The sequence below is a fragment of the Chlamydotis macqueenii genome, chromosome 3, assembly GCF_036417535.1.
Source record: "Chlamydotis macqueenii isolate bChlMac1 chromosome 3, bChlMac1.mat, whole genome shotgun sequence".
In the NCBI taxonomy this organism is placed as follows: Eukaryota; Metazoa; Chordata; class Aves; order Otidiformes; family Otididae; genus Chlamydotis; species Chlamydotis macqueenii.
In genome coordinates, this window is record NC_141558.1 from 13,500,765 (window position 1) to 13,518,903 (window position 18,139).

An 18,139-nucleotide genomic window follows, 5' to 3' on the forward strand; every position below is an offset into this window, starting at 1 on the left:
AAGGAAAGTGATCCTTATATTTTATGCTTGTGCTTTTATAAAACATGCAGAGATGTATCCTACTGCATTAAAACTAATCAGCTAAAAGATTGGGGATGGGGGACTTGTCAGTGTATGACTGCTCAAACACAGTTAAGAAGAAAACTATTCCTTGCTCCAGGTGTTCCTCCTCTCTTCCTTCCAATCTCACTGATTTTTAAGTAGTAATAAATAGCAGTGATTATTTTATCTAGCTGAAATTTGACGGATAATAATTTGATTATTTCTCGTGCCGTTTATTTGCATCTACAACTTAGTCAAATCTCTCTGTAAGTAGTAAAGCTGTCGGGGTTAAGTGCACACTGAAAGGTGAGTGGCAAGTACAGATCTCTTGTTTATAGAAGTGACAGTTGACATTTAGCTTGTATAGATAGAAGCACCTCTTTGTCATCTGTAATTGTTTTCGCCCAAATGAGAAGTTCTCAGATTCCAGAGGGCAAAATTTTGCAACAGAAGAGCCTTGGATTTGATTAATTTGCAGCATCATGTGTTTGCAGTATGTAGAGCAAGAGGCCAAAAGATAAAATGATGGGAAGCCAGCCTGTTCTCCCAGCTGAGTTAGTCATCATGTGCTGGGATTAGGGGAATCTTGATTGAGTTCAATAATTAGGGTAACTTCACTTGCCTGAATGTCATTATAGTGCAACTGCTACATCTTTTCTGTTGAGAAAGCTTTAAAAAGAAATCTGCTTTGCCTACAGTGATACATCTGCCAAGTAGGGTTAAAAATAACAGCTATGCACTTTAAGAACATGTACTCTTTAAATGGTTTTTGGGACTGGATCTCTTTAACCTTTTGAAATATTTGCATTTCACAAGTTGTAGTAATACAGTTTCATAAACCAGTGCCCTTTTCAAATGATTGTAACAGCAGTGACTGCATAAAATCGCTTTTAATAATAGGGTAGAAACATGAGAAAGAAGCTTACATTGAAAAAATACACTCTTTTTTATTACCTCCTTGCCATCCTTCTTTCCTAAATTAAAATGAATAGCAACAAATTATTTTTCCTGTGTATGTTCAGTCACTTTCTCTCATACAGTGCATGGACATACACACTGTTTTGAGCACAAGCCTGGACTGACTGGTGTCAGTAAAGTAAATAACTTTGTTTCTCTTGTGTTCATTCTAATTTGGAAAAAGCTTAAAAAAATAGATGACTGGTAAGTGATTACAGGTAGAAATGTTATTTCTGTTGACTCTGGCTGACTTTTAAAAAGAGATGAGTTGTCTGATTAGAGTTTAATCTTTGAATGCTGATATGTTAAAATTAAGGTCAGGACATTTTTCTACAGAGATTCTTGACAAAACTTTTAGTCAGAAGGGATCAATAGTATCTGAAATGTTTCTTTTGACTCATAACTGGGGGAAGAAGCATTGTCCAGAAGTTTTGATGACAGAGATGTGTGTATCAGTTCTACTCACTACATTTATTACAGTAGAGACTTTTAAATACCTGTGTCTTCAACATCTCATGAATTATTTAGGTTCTTAAAGTGGGAGTTTAAACTGGAGCTTTGTATATTGTAACAAAACAATTACAAATTTCAAAATTATTCTTTTACAGTTCACAGAAGTTTTTTTTTCAATGTCATGATTTCAATTTATGTGTTGCTTGCCTTAAATGTCAGTCTTCATCTATCTTTCGCTTATCACATAAATACAGTTTTCAAACTTTTTTTTTTAACCTAGACTTTACATGCTGTGTAGATTTCTTTTTTTTTTGCCAATGTTTTTTAAAATACATAACTGTTTTTGTTTCCTTCAGGAAAAAGCAGATAAATTTATTTCTGCTTCAATTTCACTATGAGTTCCCCATGTTGTGATATATAGTTTTCTTAAGAAATAAAACATCAAGATTAAGTTGACCATTAATTCCAGTTAACTAATAAAAACATTTAATTTTTCTTACAGGAGATGACCAGGTGGAGAGAAAAGGTCAAGTTTTAATCCTTTTAGTGGAACAAGCTCTCAGTTTCCAGGACTACAGAGCGGCTAGTATGCATTGCCAAGAGCTCATGGCTGCAGGTGAAGTGAATAAATGGGAGTGGTGTGGCATGGTGGTGGAAATCTGTGTTCTGACTCTCGGCTTACTATGAAGTATTGTACTTCATTTGATTGATTCATTTAATTCAAAGATCAGTTCCATTTTTTTTGTGGAAGTCAACTGACATCAGCATGTCAACTTTAGAAAGCAGGTGGTATGAAATACTAGAAGTCCTGTTGTCATGGAGGAGGAACTCCATGTAGTCATGGAACTACAAAATGTGTAAGCCACAGTGACTTCTGGAGCAATGTTGTCTTTTTCTAAATCACTTTAGCTCACTGAGATGTCTCAACTGAAGTTGCATACTGTAATTCAGATAATCCTTTATTTTTTTGCATCAGAAGCTCAAAAATATGTCCCAGTAGGGATTAACTTTTTAATTGCATCCTCAGTTCTTTATTTTTTTTTAAGAAAGCAAAGGAAAAAGTTTTAATTTGTCATGTTGTTTAAATCCCATTTACTATGTTTTGGTATTACGTTTTTGTTAATGAGTGTTCATGTGTAACACTATTGAGATTAAACGTGTGTTGGTCCATACACATTCATTACAATTTATACGTAGTCATGTTTCTTCTCTGTAAAGTTCTTTATGGATACTTAAGATTATTCTTTAGAGAGCTTTTCTGTATGCCTCTGGGAACCAAAATTTCTCATTTTGGTTCAAACCAGTAAAAACGTGACTGCAGCTAATAGGAATGTGCAGGTCTTCTAGATGCCTGCCTTTCTATCAGAACTCTTAAAATATTTGTGCTATTTATGTAATTGGTACATGTGAGGCTGAGTGGAGGTAAATGATATATGTGTCAAGATACTGATGAAGGTGGGATTGATTTCTTTGGCTTTTTCTGCCTTGAGATTGAGGGCAGAAAATCTGAGATGAATTGAGGTTCTTGTAATTATTTCAAGTGATATATTTTACTTTTTTGTTTGTTTTTTATTTTTTGGAGCCACTCAAATAAGGTGTTTAATATCATGCTCTGAAGTGAATTATTATTTTCTTACTGCAATATGTAAAAAATACAGTGTATAGCCTTACCTATTGTACAGATACCTACAATATGGTAATAATGAATCTTCTATGCATTTGGTCAGTCTAAAGTTGAGTTACGTCTCTGTTTTATGGAGTCTTTATAGTTCCTTTTTCAGGGGATGTGAAATGTTGGCAGAAATGCCACATGCTCTCCTTTGTCTCATCCAGTAAGAATTATGCAGCATCCTCCTATACTTGTGAAGCTTACCAACCTCAGAGGTACATTTTATGTTCCCTTGTAGGTTATTCTAAAAGCTGGGAAGTATGCAGTCAGCTTGGGCAATCAGAAGGCTACCATGATTTGGGTATGCGTCAGGAACTCATGGCTTTTGCTCTGACACACTGTCCCCCAGGTGCCATAGAGGCGTTGCTGGGAGTGAGCAGTTCATTGCAAACCCAGGTATGTGTTTCTGAAACTTCTTTCATGCAAGTTCGGTGCTTACAGAAGTAAAGGGGACTTGTGCTTATTTTTAAGTTTGTTCATTTAAGTTCCACCTCCCAACAAGTTTATATTTGTTCTACTGTATTTTTTTTCTACTTTCACTGTTACATTTCAACAAATGAGGTCTCTTTATAAGCATTTTTATATGAGGAATTGGATTCTCAAGTAGAAGTGCGGTTATTGTCTCTATCTTCAGTACTTTCGATTTCTTCATTTATTTTCCGATTTAAACATTTTATATACAAATACAGTTAAATAATTTTTTCAGTGTTTTCCAGATTCTGTCACCTGTTTACACCTTGTAACGGAACTTCATTAAATGCCCCTATAAATATCTATTAAATGTTTAATCTTACATTTTAATGATCTTCTCACTAATTTCAACCATGTAATGGTTTTAACAGCTACAACAGGCTTTGTGTCTGAGCCGTCTTTATTAACTCTGCAATGACTGACTTCTTAGTAGAAGCAGATCTTAGGTGTTCAGCTGGTCGTATTATATGCGCGAACACATAATTGTGGCATTTAAGTACAAGTTATGGCAAGATGACATAGCAAACATTTTGAAAGGTTTTATTGGAAACTACGGTGCAGTAATTTAGGCTGTCAAAATGTTAAATTTCTATTCAGTATAATTGTGGCTTGGCCTACATACTATTACTTGTTAAGATCTCATGTTTGTCTTAGTTGTCTGAGAGCTCACAATGTTCATAGATTAGTCTTTGTGTAGTAAAAACATCTTGGAGGGCTGAAGAATGAGGGAGAAGAGAGCAATAGCTACAGTACATGTGCAGTCCAATTAAGGCAGCTGCAAGTGCGTAGCCTTTTTTTTTTTTATGAAGTTGATTGCATACTAATGTGTATGAGAAATACAGGCAACATAGGAAGGCAGTTTGCGCTGCTTCAGTAACAGGATCACATCAGAATAAAATGCCACAAAGAATTGGAAATAATAAATAGCTTGTAAGAGCTAGACTTAGTTTTTTTCATCATGAAAGCACTCAAATTTGAGAGAGGTAGGTACAATTATGAGCTTAAACGCAAATAGAATCTCTGCAAAATTGATGTCTGTACAGTATAGAAATAAAAACTTGTTTCCCCTCTTATGTGCCTGTACCTAGAATTAGAATTTGAAGTCAAACAAACTTTTGTCACTGTATAAGCCAGAACTTGTTAGATTTTCTGTCAATTCATTGCGTCTATGTCACTGTCTGGTTCCTTCTGAAAGCTTCATGTCCTGTTATTTGTAATGCACTGCAGCTGCTCAGCAACTGGTTATTACCCTCTTGCATCCTACTTCTTCAAGGCAAACAATTCTCTTGTCTTCACCATTCACAAAACTTGAGACTGAATTTGTTGCTCAGGTTTCGTTGTTAGTGCAATGTCATTTGTAGCAAAAGTGCGGATTAATTTGGTATTTGCCCCAGGAAGCTAAACCCAAGTCGTGATTTCTGTCAAAGCACATTTAATCAGTTTCTTCTGCAATTACTTCCTCCATAAACTAAGGATAAGCTTTTCAGCTCTGTTCATTAATGGTCCTACGCGTTTGGTCCGAGCACTCTGTATGTACGTAGATAAATACATGCAAAAAAATCTTTATCAGAAGGTCACGCTGACCAGGTAATATTTATATAAGTATCTTTTGTTGACCTTCATCAGTTCTATGGCCTGAGGAAATTCTGCTCACAAAACTGTTATCTTTTGTAACACTTGCCTCTGTGGTTTTGCCCAACACCTCAGAGGCACAGTTCAGATAATGGATGATAGTACAACAGGTTGCATATAATTAAAAAAAAAATTCCTACATTGCATGAAAATATTGCACAAAAATCACAGAGGATGGAAGATAATTTTATATAGGGTCTACAAGGGTGAAAGGATACCTATGCGGTATCTGATATCTGATATCTGATATTCTCCCTGTCTTCCCCTGCACCCTTGTTTTTCTATCATAGAAGCTTTTACCTCAGAATTTCTTGGGTTTCCTATGATATCAGTCATAATTCTTACATTTGATTGTTTGACTGGTAAGAGTTTGTATTTATTTTGTGTTTATAGATTCTTTATCAGGCTGTGAATTACCAGTTTCTTCCTTCAGAAGGAGGTGAGAATATAAATATCTCAGGACCTTCTTCGTTCATCAATAAGGATACAGAGGTAAGCTTTAGAGAAAGTTTTTGAAGTAATAGTGATCTTGTTCTGCATTATGCTGAAGAGCTGAATTTGAGTTTTTAGCAACATCTACCTGTTTACTAGATAAAATGCACAACATTAAATACATATACCAATTTCTCTTCTTCGATTGCTTTAAGTTCAAGGTTTTACTTATCTATTTATGCTTAGTCTGTTCTGATTTTTCATTGCTTCTTCCTACACAGTCTTAGCACCACAGAAAAAAAATATAAACCCAGGGACAGGAAAGTGCAACAAAGCTTAACGCAATAAAATACATTAATGTTGGTTTGATTTTTAATCTGTCCCAATTGCAATGCAAGACATTTGAAAATAACCTGAGTTGCCTATTTAATTTAAAAATGTCTTGAATTAAACTTTTCCCACTTTGTTCTGTGTATCATAAAGTTTATTATTTCTTTGCAATTTTTTAACTGTCATATATTGCATGTGAAATTATTTTTGTGTGCAAGATCAGAAGGAACATTGAGTGTTTTATGGGAAATAGAGGCAGGGCAGCAGGAAAGAAGTCTGCTATTATTCTTTCTGCTTTTCATATTTATGATTTTAAAAAATGTAAGTATGTACATGTACAACCGCAAGTACATTTCTCTCTTTAAAGAAGATATAATAAGCCATTTATGAAAGAAAGGGATGTCTTTTTCATCCTCTTCAGAGTGGAAAATTCTATGTTTAATTTATTTTTTTTTCCCCTTTATTTTCTGTTTAATTGAGTTTTTCTATAGCTGATAAATAGATTAGGGGAGGGATTACAAAAAACTTAAAGAAATACAGGAAAGAATAGAGAAAAAAAGAAAAAAGGTAGTTCATATTGTGTAGTCTGGCTTTTTCAGAAGATTCTCTGAATTGTAGATTAATGTCATTATACCCATGGGGAATTTCTACCAATGACAGCTATAGATGGAACATGCTAATCTTTCCCTTGAGTATATTTAACACCATGTTACTTAAAAATCTATACCTCTCCTTCATGTTGTTGGAATGGGAATAGGCAACTTTTATGTATATATCTATACTTGGTGTATGGTTTTTATATTTGTATAGTCATACATGCATACTTTGTGTACATATATGCATATGTAAACATACATGTACATGGTTTTGCATATATATAAAATAAATGGGCAGGAAAGTAAAATAGCATTGAAAACAGTATTCGGAGGAAGAGAAATAAACACTATGTGTCTGCTAGAATCATTGATATGAACAAATAGTCTGTTTGCTGGTAGGCATACTTTTTATTTTCTGGAAATTGGTAAATGAGTCTCTAAGAACAAGGTTATTAAGTAGATGTTAATAAAATTGTGTAGCATTCTGATGTGGGTGTGGATATGTATGTTTACAATATTTTAATGTACATAACAAATATCCATGCATCATGCATCACCTTCATTTGCTGTGGTACTATTGACTGTGTGTTGTGATGGAAGATATATATGCTTATAAATTATTCAGAAACTTATTCAAGCATTTATCAGAGTTGAGTAAACTCACTAATTAACTTCATTATCAATTTAGTTTGGATATCTGAAGCAATTTTCATTATGCTGGGGAGTTCACATTCAGAAAATTTTCCCTTCTTATTTTCTCCGATATGTGTTTCATTCCCTGCTCCCCCCCCCCGCCCCTTAGTTGTGATTGGTTGTTAAGAATTGGAAGTAGGCAGATAGTTGACCTGGCAAGTTTATATGTTACCGCATTGAGTTTTTTCTTTCTGTTTTAATACAGCTTCTTGGCATGTCATATTTCAGACTGTTACACTATGAAATGAGTTCTGTGTGTTTACTAATTCTGTTTGTTTGTTCTCTCCCAGTTGACTTAATAGGGATTTATAGCTTCTTTCATTTCTTGCAATGACACAGGAGGCAACATAGCCAAGAATTTAGTCAGTGTATAACTATTCCTTTGCTACAGACATCTGAAATGTTAGAAAAGTAATACAGTCAATAACTCAGTTTCTCTGACTTAACTGAATCCCGTAACTGCAATTCCCAGAGTTCCACTTCAGCTATTCCTTGTGCTTCACCTTCATTGTCTTGCACGGAATTTCAGTTTCTCAAAAGAAAAAACAAACAATAAGTCAGGATTTTTTTCCTCCCTTTCTTTTCACTCTTTTCTTTTTCACTTATGTCCTGATTAACTTATAGCATCCTTTTCTTGACGAGCTGGCAAATGTTCTTCTTTCTCAGTTATTGATACCTTTTCAAATTGGTACTCCAAATGTAATTTTCCTTATCTTGACTTGACTAAGTTGCTTCTGGGCATCCCTTTCTCTGTTATGTTAAAAATACCTATCTGTATGTATGTAAATTTTCCCTTTCAAAGCTTTAGTGACCTTTTTCTGTCCCTTCTTACCCTTATCTAGTATTGAATTGTTAGTTACTGCTGCCATTTTTTTCGTTATACTGACCTACATCACCAGCTACTCATATTTGTCAGTCATTCTTCTCTTGATGAAGTCCTCTCTAGTCCTCTCTAAACTCATTTCATTTTTGTTCTTTTAAGTTTTTCCTCTGAAACTTTTTTCCTGTTAAACTTGCAGAAATGCTGGTAGCAGCTGGCTACATATCTTCACTGACTGGGTAGAAATGTGTCATTTAACATTGCTGCCGTACTGACTTCAGTATAACTTTTCTCCAAATTTTTGGTGGTTCCTACTCTGAAGGAAATTCTTGATTGCTATGGTAAAGAGGCATGTAATTATTCTGTCGGAGCTGATGAGTCATGAGATGCTGTGTTATGTATAAACAGTAGACACAATAACCATCAATTACCTTCTGAATGAGCTCTGACTTTATGTTAAATCTGCATAATACTTAAAACATGCATTATATCTGTTATAAATAAAATTATTGTATTTTATATACTTGAATGAGAAAACTTAATTGCTGTAAAGTCACACATCAGCACAACAGAAATGTAGTTTCAAGTTTCCTTGAAAACAAACTCTTTGATAGGAGAGCAGACATGATGTTTAGATTAGAGTGTCTTCAGATTAGATATAGTCTGATTTGATATGTCTTCAATCATTAGATATATATTTGATATATATATTTGATTTATTATATATTATATATTTATGATTTTTATATGTATTTGATATATATATCTTCAAACATTAGATATAAAGCTGTTGAAGTTTTCTCTATGGAGGAAAATACACTTTCTATTGCTGAAGACAGTATGTTTACATTAACATGCTAATTATATATTTATATCAAATGTGTGAGCTTTGTAAAGCATGCAATTAACACAAACTTTGCAGGACTGGAATAGCACACATCAGCCAACATGGATGTTCTGGGTATTTTGTAAATGCTTTACATTAGGAAGAGCTGGTACAGAAAGCTCCATTTGTGGAATGTCTTCTACTTTTAAGAACTGACTTGCATGTGAACTTCCTGAGAATGAATGAAGATGTTTTGCAGGATGATGTGTAGACATATACATGCATGTATTGCAGAAGCCGTTTGGGATTGAGAATAGGCTGGTGTTTCGATTCTTTTTTGCAGTCTTTTAAGTTTGCTATACTCAGTACCTTCTAGAGTGCTAGCTGCAGAATTCAAATCTTGATGATACTTTTTCACTCAGTGTGGAGATGAATGTTTACATCTCTTCACCATTTCCCCTGCTGAGAATTCAACTTAATTAATGCTACCTCTGTACAAATACAAGATTTTCTCTATTAACAACTTCCTGGAATTATTGAAAATTAACTTTAGCATGCTGAATCTCCTCATTTTAGAGAGCTCATTAGCTTAACAGAAGCATTCAACAATTATGTAAAACATTACCATTATAAACTTTGGAATTAAAAATAGCTGGTGTCTGTGGAAACAAGATTATAATTCAATAAGGGGGAAAATGTTCTACTGATCATGCTATTCACTTCAGACTGAAACTTCTACATCACTTTTAACTTGTCTTTTGTTTGCTTTTATGACAGCTATTGCTTAAATTAGTTATCATTAAAATGTGTTATTAACATAGTGTGCCTAATCTCTAATGCGTTTGGCTTTAGGTTATTAGCCTTATTAAAGCATGAGTCTAACGCTTGCCGTTGTGTGTTGGATATGCTCACAGGATGAAACCAACGTCTCCTCTAGCCAGTCTGCTGATTTGTTGTATTGGACGACATCAAAAACCATGAAAGTGTTGTCTAACACAACTATGACTACAAAAGCCATGCTGCATGCTGTCAGTGATGGACAGTGGTGGAAGCGGTCATTAACTTATCTTCGACCATTACATGTAAGGGATTGCTGATGTGTCTGCAGATGTTTACACGCTCACTGATACATTAGTATGAAAGCTCGGCTACTTTACAGGTATCTGATGCTGAAGACCTCAAATCGATAAATGAACTAGAGACATCAAGGAATTGTTTGCAAAGCGAATCCCAGTGAAAGGAGGAGTCTAAAACTGTTTCCTTTTCTTGTTTTCTAATCTGTTTTCTCCTGCTTTTTTAGCATAGTATGAAAAAGCATAGTTGAAATTTGGCAGAACAGAACTTTGTGGAAGAAAGCACAGAGAAGTCTACTCTTTAAATACTGTCATTTTATATTCAAAGCTGTTCCTTTTCAGTTTCTCTTTTCTACCTTCTCTACTTCAGTGGATTTTTTGAAATGTTTATGGTATTAGTTTCTCTGATACTACTTCTGAGCATGATTCTCTTTCTTTTTTTTTAAGAATCATAGAATGATTTGGGTTGGAAGTGACCTCATTCAGCATTGGCTGATAGGATTACTCCTATCTTTTTCCTCACTGAATTCAATGGTATTTTCATTTACAGTTGCTTCCCTTCTGAACAGCAGTTACAGACTTTTCAATGAGTTATTTTTTTATCACTAGACTCAACCATACTTATTTTTCCCAGGGTCAAGAATTTGGAGATGTATTAAAAAGTGAGTCTGGAGGAAATGCCACTGTAGAAAAGCAAGGTTGTCATCCATTTTATGAGTCTCTAATTGCTGATCCATATGTTGCAGAGGTAAGTTTCTGTTATGGAATTCAGAAGTGTTAGTTTTTTGTCGAGATCTTATAATTGGATTTTTAATTATTTGTGTGACTTTCAAGGATTTGAAATTTTGTGCAACAGTAGGAAAAATTCCAGCATTGAACAGAAAGGAAAGCAAATTATCCACTGCTGGTGTTTCATGTGGGGGCCAGCGACACAGCTGGCAGCAGTCTAAAAAACATCAAAAGGGATTTCAGGGCTCTGGGTTCAACAGTCAAAGGCTCTGGGGCGCAGGTGGTCTTCTCGTCAATCCTCCCGGTCGAAGGGCAGGGACCTGAAAGGGCCAGACGTATCTGGCAGGTTAACTCTTGGCTCAGGGACTGGTGCTACAGCCAGGGCTTTGGGTATCTAGATCACGGGGCGTGCTTTGAGAAGCCCGGGCTGCTAGGGGTGGATGGCGTGCACCTAAACAAGACGGGGAAGAGTGTGCTTGGACAAAGACTTGCCAGGCTTATCCGGAGGGCTTTAAACTAGTGTTGCTGGGGGAGGGAGAGCACAGTTCAGCCCACTGCTGTCAGCATGGCACCAGTGCCAGCACCGAGGGTCCAGAAGCTGAGGAGGGATCACAGATAAGTGCAAATAAACCTAAACTGCGGTGCAATAGCACCCCTGTAGCTCCAGCCAGCAAGTCGGCTTTGTCGGGGGCCCAGCTGAAGTGTCTCTATACCAATGCACGCAGCATGGGGAATAAACAGGAAGAGCTGGAGATGCTTGCATACGAGCAGGGCTACGACCTCATTGGCATCACGGAGACGTGGTGGGATGACACATACGACTGGGGCGTCAACATGGAGGGGTATAGGCTTTTTAGAAAAGACAGGAAGGGGAGACGAAGAGTGGGTGTCGCTCTCTACATCAGCAACCGGCTGGAGTGTGTGGAGCTCCGCCTGGGGATGGAGGAGGAGCTGACAGAGAGCTTATGGGTCAAGATTAGATGATGGGGACGGACAGGGGATGTCACGGTAGGGGTCTGTTACAGGCCGCCTGGCCAGGAGGATAGAGCGGACGAAGTGCTCTATAGGCAGATAGGAGCAGCCTCACAGTCACAGGCCCTGGTCCTCATGGGGGACTTCAACCACCCTGACATCTGTTGGAGAGACAACATGGCAGGGCACAGGCAGTCCAGGAGGTTCCTGGAATGCGTGGATGACAACTTCCTCCTGCAGGCAATAGAGGAGCCGACAAGGAGGGGTGCCATGCTCGACCTTCTGCTCACCAACAGGGAGGGACTGGTCGGGGATGTGAAACTAAAGGACAGCCTTGGCTGCAGCGACCATGACACGGTGGAGTTCAAGATCCACGGGGCAGCGAGGAAAATACACGGCAAGCTCTCTGCCCTAGACTTCAGGAAGGCGGACTTCGACCTCTTCAGGGACCTGATGGGCCAAGTGCCATGGGAGGCGGCCCTGGAGGGAAGAGGGGCCCAGGAAAGTTGGTCTATATTCAAGGAGCACCTCCTCCAAGCTCAGCAGAGGTGCATCCCGATGAAAAACAAGTCGGGCAGAAAGGCCAGGAGGCTGGCGTGGATGAGCAAGGAGCTCCTGGACCAACTGAAAGTGAAAAAGGAAGCCTATAGAGGGTGGAAGTGGGGACAGGTAGCCTGGGAGGACTACAAAGAGGCTGCACGAGTGGCCAGGGATAAGGTAAGGAAGGCCAAAGCCCTGGCAGAACTGAATCTGGCCAGGGATATAAAATGTAACAGGAAGAGCTTTTATAGGTACGTAGGGGACAAAAGAAAGTCCAGGGTAAATGTAGGTCCCCTCCAGAAGGGAACTGGTGTCCTGGTTACCCAGGACATGGAGAAGGCTGAGGTTCTCAATGACTTCTTTGCCTCAGTCTTCACCGACAAGAGTTCCTGTCCCACCGCCCAAGCTGTAGAAGGTGGAAGCACAGACTGCAAGAATGAAGAACTGCCCATTGTACTCGAAGAGCAGGTTCGGGATCATCTAAGGAACCTGAAGGTGCACAAGTCCATGGGTCCTGATGAGATCCATCCTTGGGTCCTGAGGGAACTGGCGGATGAAGTTGCCAAGCCACTGGCCATCATATTTGAGAAGTCGTGGCGGTCTGGTGAGGTCCCCGATGACTGGAAGAGGGGGAACATAACCCCAATTTTTGAAAAGGGGAATAAGGAAGACCCAGGTACCTCACCTCTCACCTCTGTGCCTGGCAAGGTCATGGAGCAGATTCTCCTGGAAACAATGCTAAGGCACATGGAGAGCAAGGAGGTGGTTGGTGACAGCCAACATGGCTTCACCAAGGGCAGATCGTGCCTGACCAATTTGGTGGCCTTCTATGACGGGGTGACGGCATCGGTGGACAAGGGACAAGCAACTGACATCATCTACCTGGACTTGTGCAAAGCTTTTGACGCTGTCCCGCACGACATCCTTCTCTCTAAACTAGAGAGACATGGGTTTGATGGACGGACCACTCGGTGGATAAGGAGTTGGCTGGATGGCCGCACTCAGAGAGTGGTGGTTAATGGCTCAATGTCCACGTGGAGATCGGTCACGAGTGGCGTCCCTCAGGGGTCCGTGCTGGGCCCGGCCCTGTTCAACATCTTTGTCGGCAACATGGACAGTGGGATAGAGTGCACCCTCAGCAAGTTCGCCGACGACACCAAGTTGTGTGCTGCCGTCGACACGCTGGAAGGGAGGGATGCCATCCAGAGGGACCTTGACAGGCTGGAGAGGTGGGCCCGTGTCAACCTCATGAATTTGAACCAGGCCAAGTGCAAGGTCCTGCACCTGGGTCACGGCAATCGCAGGCACAAATACAGGCTGGGTGGGGAATGGATTGAGAGCAGCCCTGAGGAGAAGGACTTGGGAGTGCTGGTGGATGAGAAGCTCAACATGAGCAGGCAATGCGCCCTTGCGGCCCAGAAGGCCAACCGCATCCTGGGCTGCATCAAGAGGAGCGTGGCCAGCAGGTCGAGGGAGGTGATTCTCCCCCTCTACTCTGCCCTGGTGAGACCCCACCTGGAGTACTGTGTCCAGTTCTGGAGCCCCCAGCACAAGAAGGACATGGACCAGTTGGAGAAGGTCCAGAGGAGGGCCACGGAGATGATAAAAGGGCTGGAGCACCTCTCTTATGAGGACAGGCTGAGAGAGTTGGGGCTGTTCAGCCTGGAGAAGAGGAGGCTCCGGGGAGACCTGATAGCAGTCTTCCAGTACCTCAAGGGGGCCTACAGGAAAGATGGGGAGAGGCTGTTTAGTAGGGCCTGTTGTGATAGGACAAGAGGTAATGGTTTTAAAATAGAGGGGGGTAGATTTAGATTAGAAATTAGGAAAAAATTTTTTACGATGCGAGTTATAGAACACTGGAACAGGTTGCCCAGAAAGGTGGTGGAGGCCCCATCTCTGGAAACATTCAAGGCCAGGCTGGATGAGGCTCTCAGCAACCTGATCTAGTCAGGGATGTCCCTGCTCCTTGCAGGGGGGTTGGACTAGATGACCTTTGAAGGTCCCTTCCAACCCTAACCATTCTATGATTCTATGAAATGCAGGAACCAAGGTAGATAATGGTGTCTAGTGCAAGTGAACTAAATATAACTACAGGGTGTAGTGCACATGTGTCAGTTATCTTATTTTACTTCTAGTCTGAAATCAGCTATGGCACATACCAGAACAATTCTTTGGAAAGCTTTGCAGAGGTGTTGCTGAGAACAGAGAAACTAACAGAAACAAAGAGCGAAGGAAAAGACCTACTTCCAACTACAGAAGGTATGGGTATGTGTATCTTCACTCCTGTATTTACTATATATAGTAAATATAGGAGAATCTATGGATGGCTTTAAATATGGAGAACTGCACACAGTGATCTGAAGTACTGTCTGGATATTTTGTACAAAATGTAATCTGATTCAACATCTTATGTTGGTAAGTAGTCTTGATAGAAGCACCTGCAGCAATTTCAAGACAAGTGGTGTTTTTAGGAGTTGCTCAATAAAGAAATGTGAAAGTTGACTTTAAATATACAGAAATTGGTATTTGGGGGCTGGCAAAGACACAAACATTAGGGAGGGAAAAAAACGTTGAAGGTTTCCTGAATGCTACCATGTACAGATATTTAAATGGAAATTTGCAGCCCCCTGTTAATATTATTTGTATGTATGCCTGTGTATTCATTTGTTCAGATTCTGTGCCATTGTTTATACAGCTTTCGGTATTGCAGGGTCGTTACAGTATTTTACATGCTAATTAATGCTCAACTGCAGTTTCTGGAATCATTAGAACTTTTAATCTTCTAGAATTTCTACTTTTTATAGTTTATATTTAATAATTTGCTAACTGAAAGGGTTTCAATTTTTAAAAAATATGACACAAAACCATTTATTGTCTTTCCTTTTGTCTGTCTCCTGCTGATTTAAGAAATGAAGTGTTTAAATATTTACATGCTGTTACTGTCTTTCGAAGGAAGATATCTGTGTTGTATTTTACTCTGTGGTAAGTTGTGCCATGAAAAATGAGTGTGTTAAATCACTTGCAATATGGGAAAAGTTTAATGTGAGACTTTCTTCATAAGCCACACAGTTTTATTTCAACTGTTTAGTGAAAACCTGCATGTTTCTCTTACAGGTATACAATTCAGTAGTTCATTTGAGAGGTGTGATGTTTCTGCAGATAACGTGTACAGTTGTAATATAATAACATTATGAGTTAGAAAAGGTCAGCAACAGTTTGTATAAATGAGGATGTAGTCACATTTTGTTCCCTTCATGCTCTCTTAATGCAAAAATAGTTTTAAGTCAATACTTATGATCTCTTTTCTTGCATGCAGAAAGCCTATAGACTTCTAGGTCTCATTCCTGTGTCTTAAAGGAGAGGGAGGCAAGGATTAAAAAGTATTTATTGCTTTCTTAGGACAAATTATGTTAGTTGGCAGATCTTTGATAATACTTCCTGCTCCAACTTCAGTAATTGCAACTGGTTTTTTTACAATTCAGTGGCTGTCTTTGAGATGGAAATTTCGGTTTTGGGGACTTTTGCTTGAAGAAGAGAAGAAATTTTAGATTCCAGCTTCTTCCTCCTCTTAAGCGTGCAGACGACTGTTTTTACTGTTTTAATACTTTTGTTCTCTTCTGCCACTATTACTCTATAGTCAGTCCGAATTTCACTTACGAGACTTTCCAACTGTGCTATGGAACTGAGACTTCTGTGTTTAGCTTGAATGCTAATGTGAATTATTAGCTACTATACTAGTAATTCACAAACATAGCAGACTTGGTTTTACTGACAAGTTTGAATCCCGTTTGTTTCTTTCTAGCTGTCTTCTAGGACAGCTACAGCAGCAGGTTTCAGCTCTGTAAGAAGAATCGATGAACCTGGAAGAAGATGCAGTTTAGCCAAGAAACCCTAGTTGTGCTTAGCATATTGTTTTAGGAGAAGTTGAAGTATGCATCAAACTCTGTTTCCATTACTATAGCAGTGTCATGCTCCAGGTGTGGTGTGAGGGAATAGCTAAACACTTTTTCCAGAGGCAGCATGCATGATAAACAGCAAACTTTATATTAAGTTTTCTTTTGTGGATTTGGTAGGGTCACAAGCCTTGGACTTGGACTTTTGTTGTCCATTCTATCTGGATGTAGGTGGTAGACTGAGCATTTTCAAGTGAAGTGGTAGCACCCGTCACTTTGGGTCATCCATCACTCTTTCCTCGGCTATGCCATTATAGTGCATCCAGGCAGTGTTGTGCATTTCTGTTTAATTGTGGTTGTCTTTCTCCATAGCCCTTAGGGATTTGATGGGGAGGTTGAAAATGAGATCTGAATGGGAAGTTACTACAATTGATGGCTGCATTTCGTTGTAACTAGATTAGGTACTACACTCAAAGTAAACCCAAGGAAGTCACTCATAGCTATTAATCCTCAGGAATTTTAGAACAGGGAATAGCTTAATGTTTTCCATGATTTTGTAATTGCTTGCAGGCATGACTGTTCAACTGCAATATATACTTTTAAGTTTAGTGAGCCTTTATCACATGCTAAGTGAACAATTGGAGACTTGAAGCAGTTTTTACATTTATTTTTTTAGAGAAAAAAAAAAACATTAAAGAAGTGTTAATACTTCCTAAGTATTGATAAATGCCAACTATCACAAATAAACTATTTTCTTTTCTACTTTGCCTTCCAAGCAGGCTTGTGAGATAAAGACCTGCACAGGAAATAAAAATTATTAGTAAAATCACAATTTTTTGCTTGTGGGACATCAGCATTGGCTCTTTGCTCGTCGCTGCCTGTTCTCCCTGGCTTGCCAACCCTGTAATGTTTAATCCCTTTAGCAAATTCCAAATTTGGCAGTAGTCTGAAATGATACTAAGTTCCTGTAAATTTTGTGAAGATGTATGAGAGAACACAGTGGCATCCTGCTAATTAGTGTCCATAGCCTGCAACTTGAACTCAGCCCTGTTAGATGTTAGAGAATTCCTCTAGGGCTTCACTGGGAGACAGAAAAGTGTATGAAGTTAGTCTTTCTATATACACATGTGTTTGTGTGTATGTAAAGTAGACATCTGTATATGGATACATGAATACATATTGGCACACAGGCACACAGAAAATTCATACTTACTGAATCAGTACGGGCATGCTTATTTCTCAGAAGGGATGACAATGGAGGCAGATCTTTCTTCGTAACTACATTCTGGCAACTGGAATGCCTTTATGTTGAGCTTCATGCAGGAGTATTAATAAAATCGTATTGTTTTCTGGCTTTATATTAGTGCTATGTTCTTTGTCATGATTGCTATCTGAAGCGTGAAGATAATTTTTTTGCTAGTGTGGCAGTTGTCATGTTGAGGATGTTGAGAACCCACAATTTATTATGTCTTCCTGAGGCTTTGCATTCATTAATTTTCCAGAGAAAGGGAGAAGAGGGCAAAGTCCAAATTCTTCTTTACCTCCTCCCAGTTTTTTCTGTTCAACTAGAGATAGTTATAAGACTGCATGAAGTAACTTCCTCTGCTCAGAGTAGGAAATACCAATTTTGCAAACTAGTTCATCAAGATTTTAATACTAGATATTTCTGTAGTCCTGCTGTCTTTGCTTGGATGGCATACAGGCTATTTTGAATGTAGTAAAAACAAGCTGTCAGCAGCAAGAAGCTATTGGTAAAAGCTATTTGCAGCACAGAGCATAGGCGCTGTTGGACAGACTTGTATTTGCAATAACTGTGACGTACTGCCATGTAGACAGCCTCTGTGATGACTTGTCACCTAGAAATTTGGATTTTGTATCTGGCTGAGGGCCAGCATGTAAATCCACTTCAGGCTTATGGCAAATGAATGATAATCTGAAAGTTGTAATTGGTCATTGAAGCCTTTTATACGTCATTCTTTGAAATGAAGAATTCACTGGGGAGCTCTGTGTG

At 38.8% G+C, this 18,139-nt stretch overlaps 1 protein-coding gene across 3 annotated transcripts in view; it reads left to right on the forward strand.

The window, feature by feature from the left end:
• NBAS (NBAS subunit of NRZ tethering complex) overlaps positions 1 to 18,139 on the forward strand; it is a 190,357-nt gene that overhangs the window by 74,134 nt on the left and 98,084 nt on the right. For 2 of the 3 annotated variants that reach the window (XM_086744896.1, XM_086744897.1), the window contains 6 exons: positions 1,955 to 2,068; positions 3,360 to 3,517; positions 5,618 to 5,716; positions 9,836 to 10,003; positions 10,629 to 10,742; positions 14,371 to 14,494. In XM_086744896.1, the coding sequence (XP_086601022.1) occupies positions 1,955 to 2,068; positions 3,360 to 3,517; positions 5,618 to 5,716; positions 9,836 to 10,003; positions 10,629 to 10,742; positions 14,371 to 14,494 (777 nt within the window). The remainder of the gene's footprint in view (positions 1 to 1,954; positions 2,069 to 3,359; positions 3,518 to 5,617; positions 5,717 to 9,835; positions 10,004 to 10,628; positions 10,743 to 14,370; positions 14,495 to 18,139) is intronic. The other variant, XM_086744898.1, reaches the window with a different exon arrangement.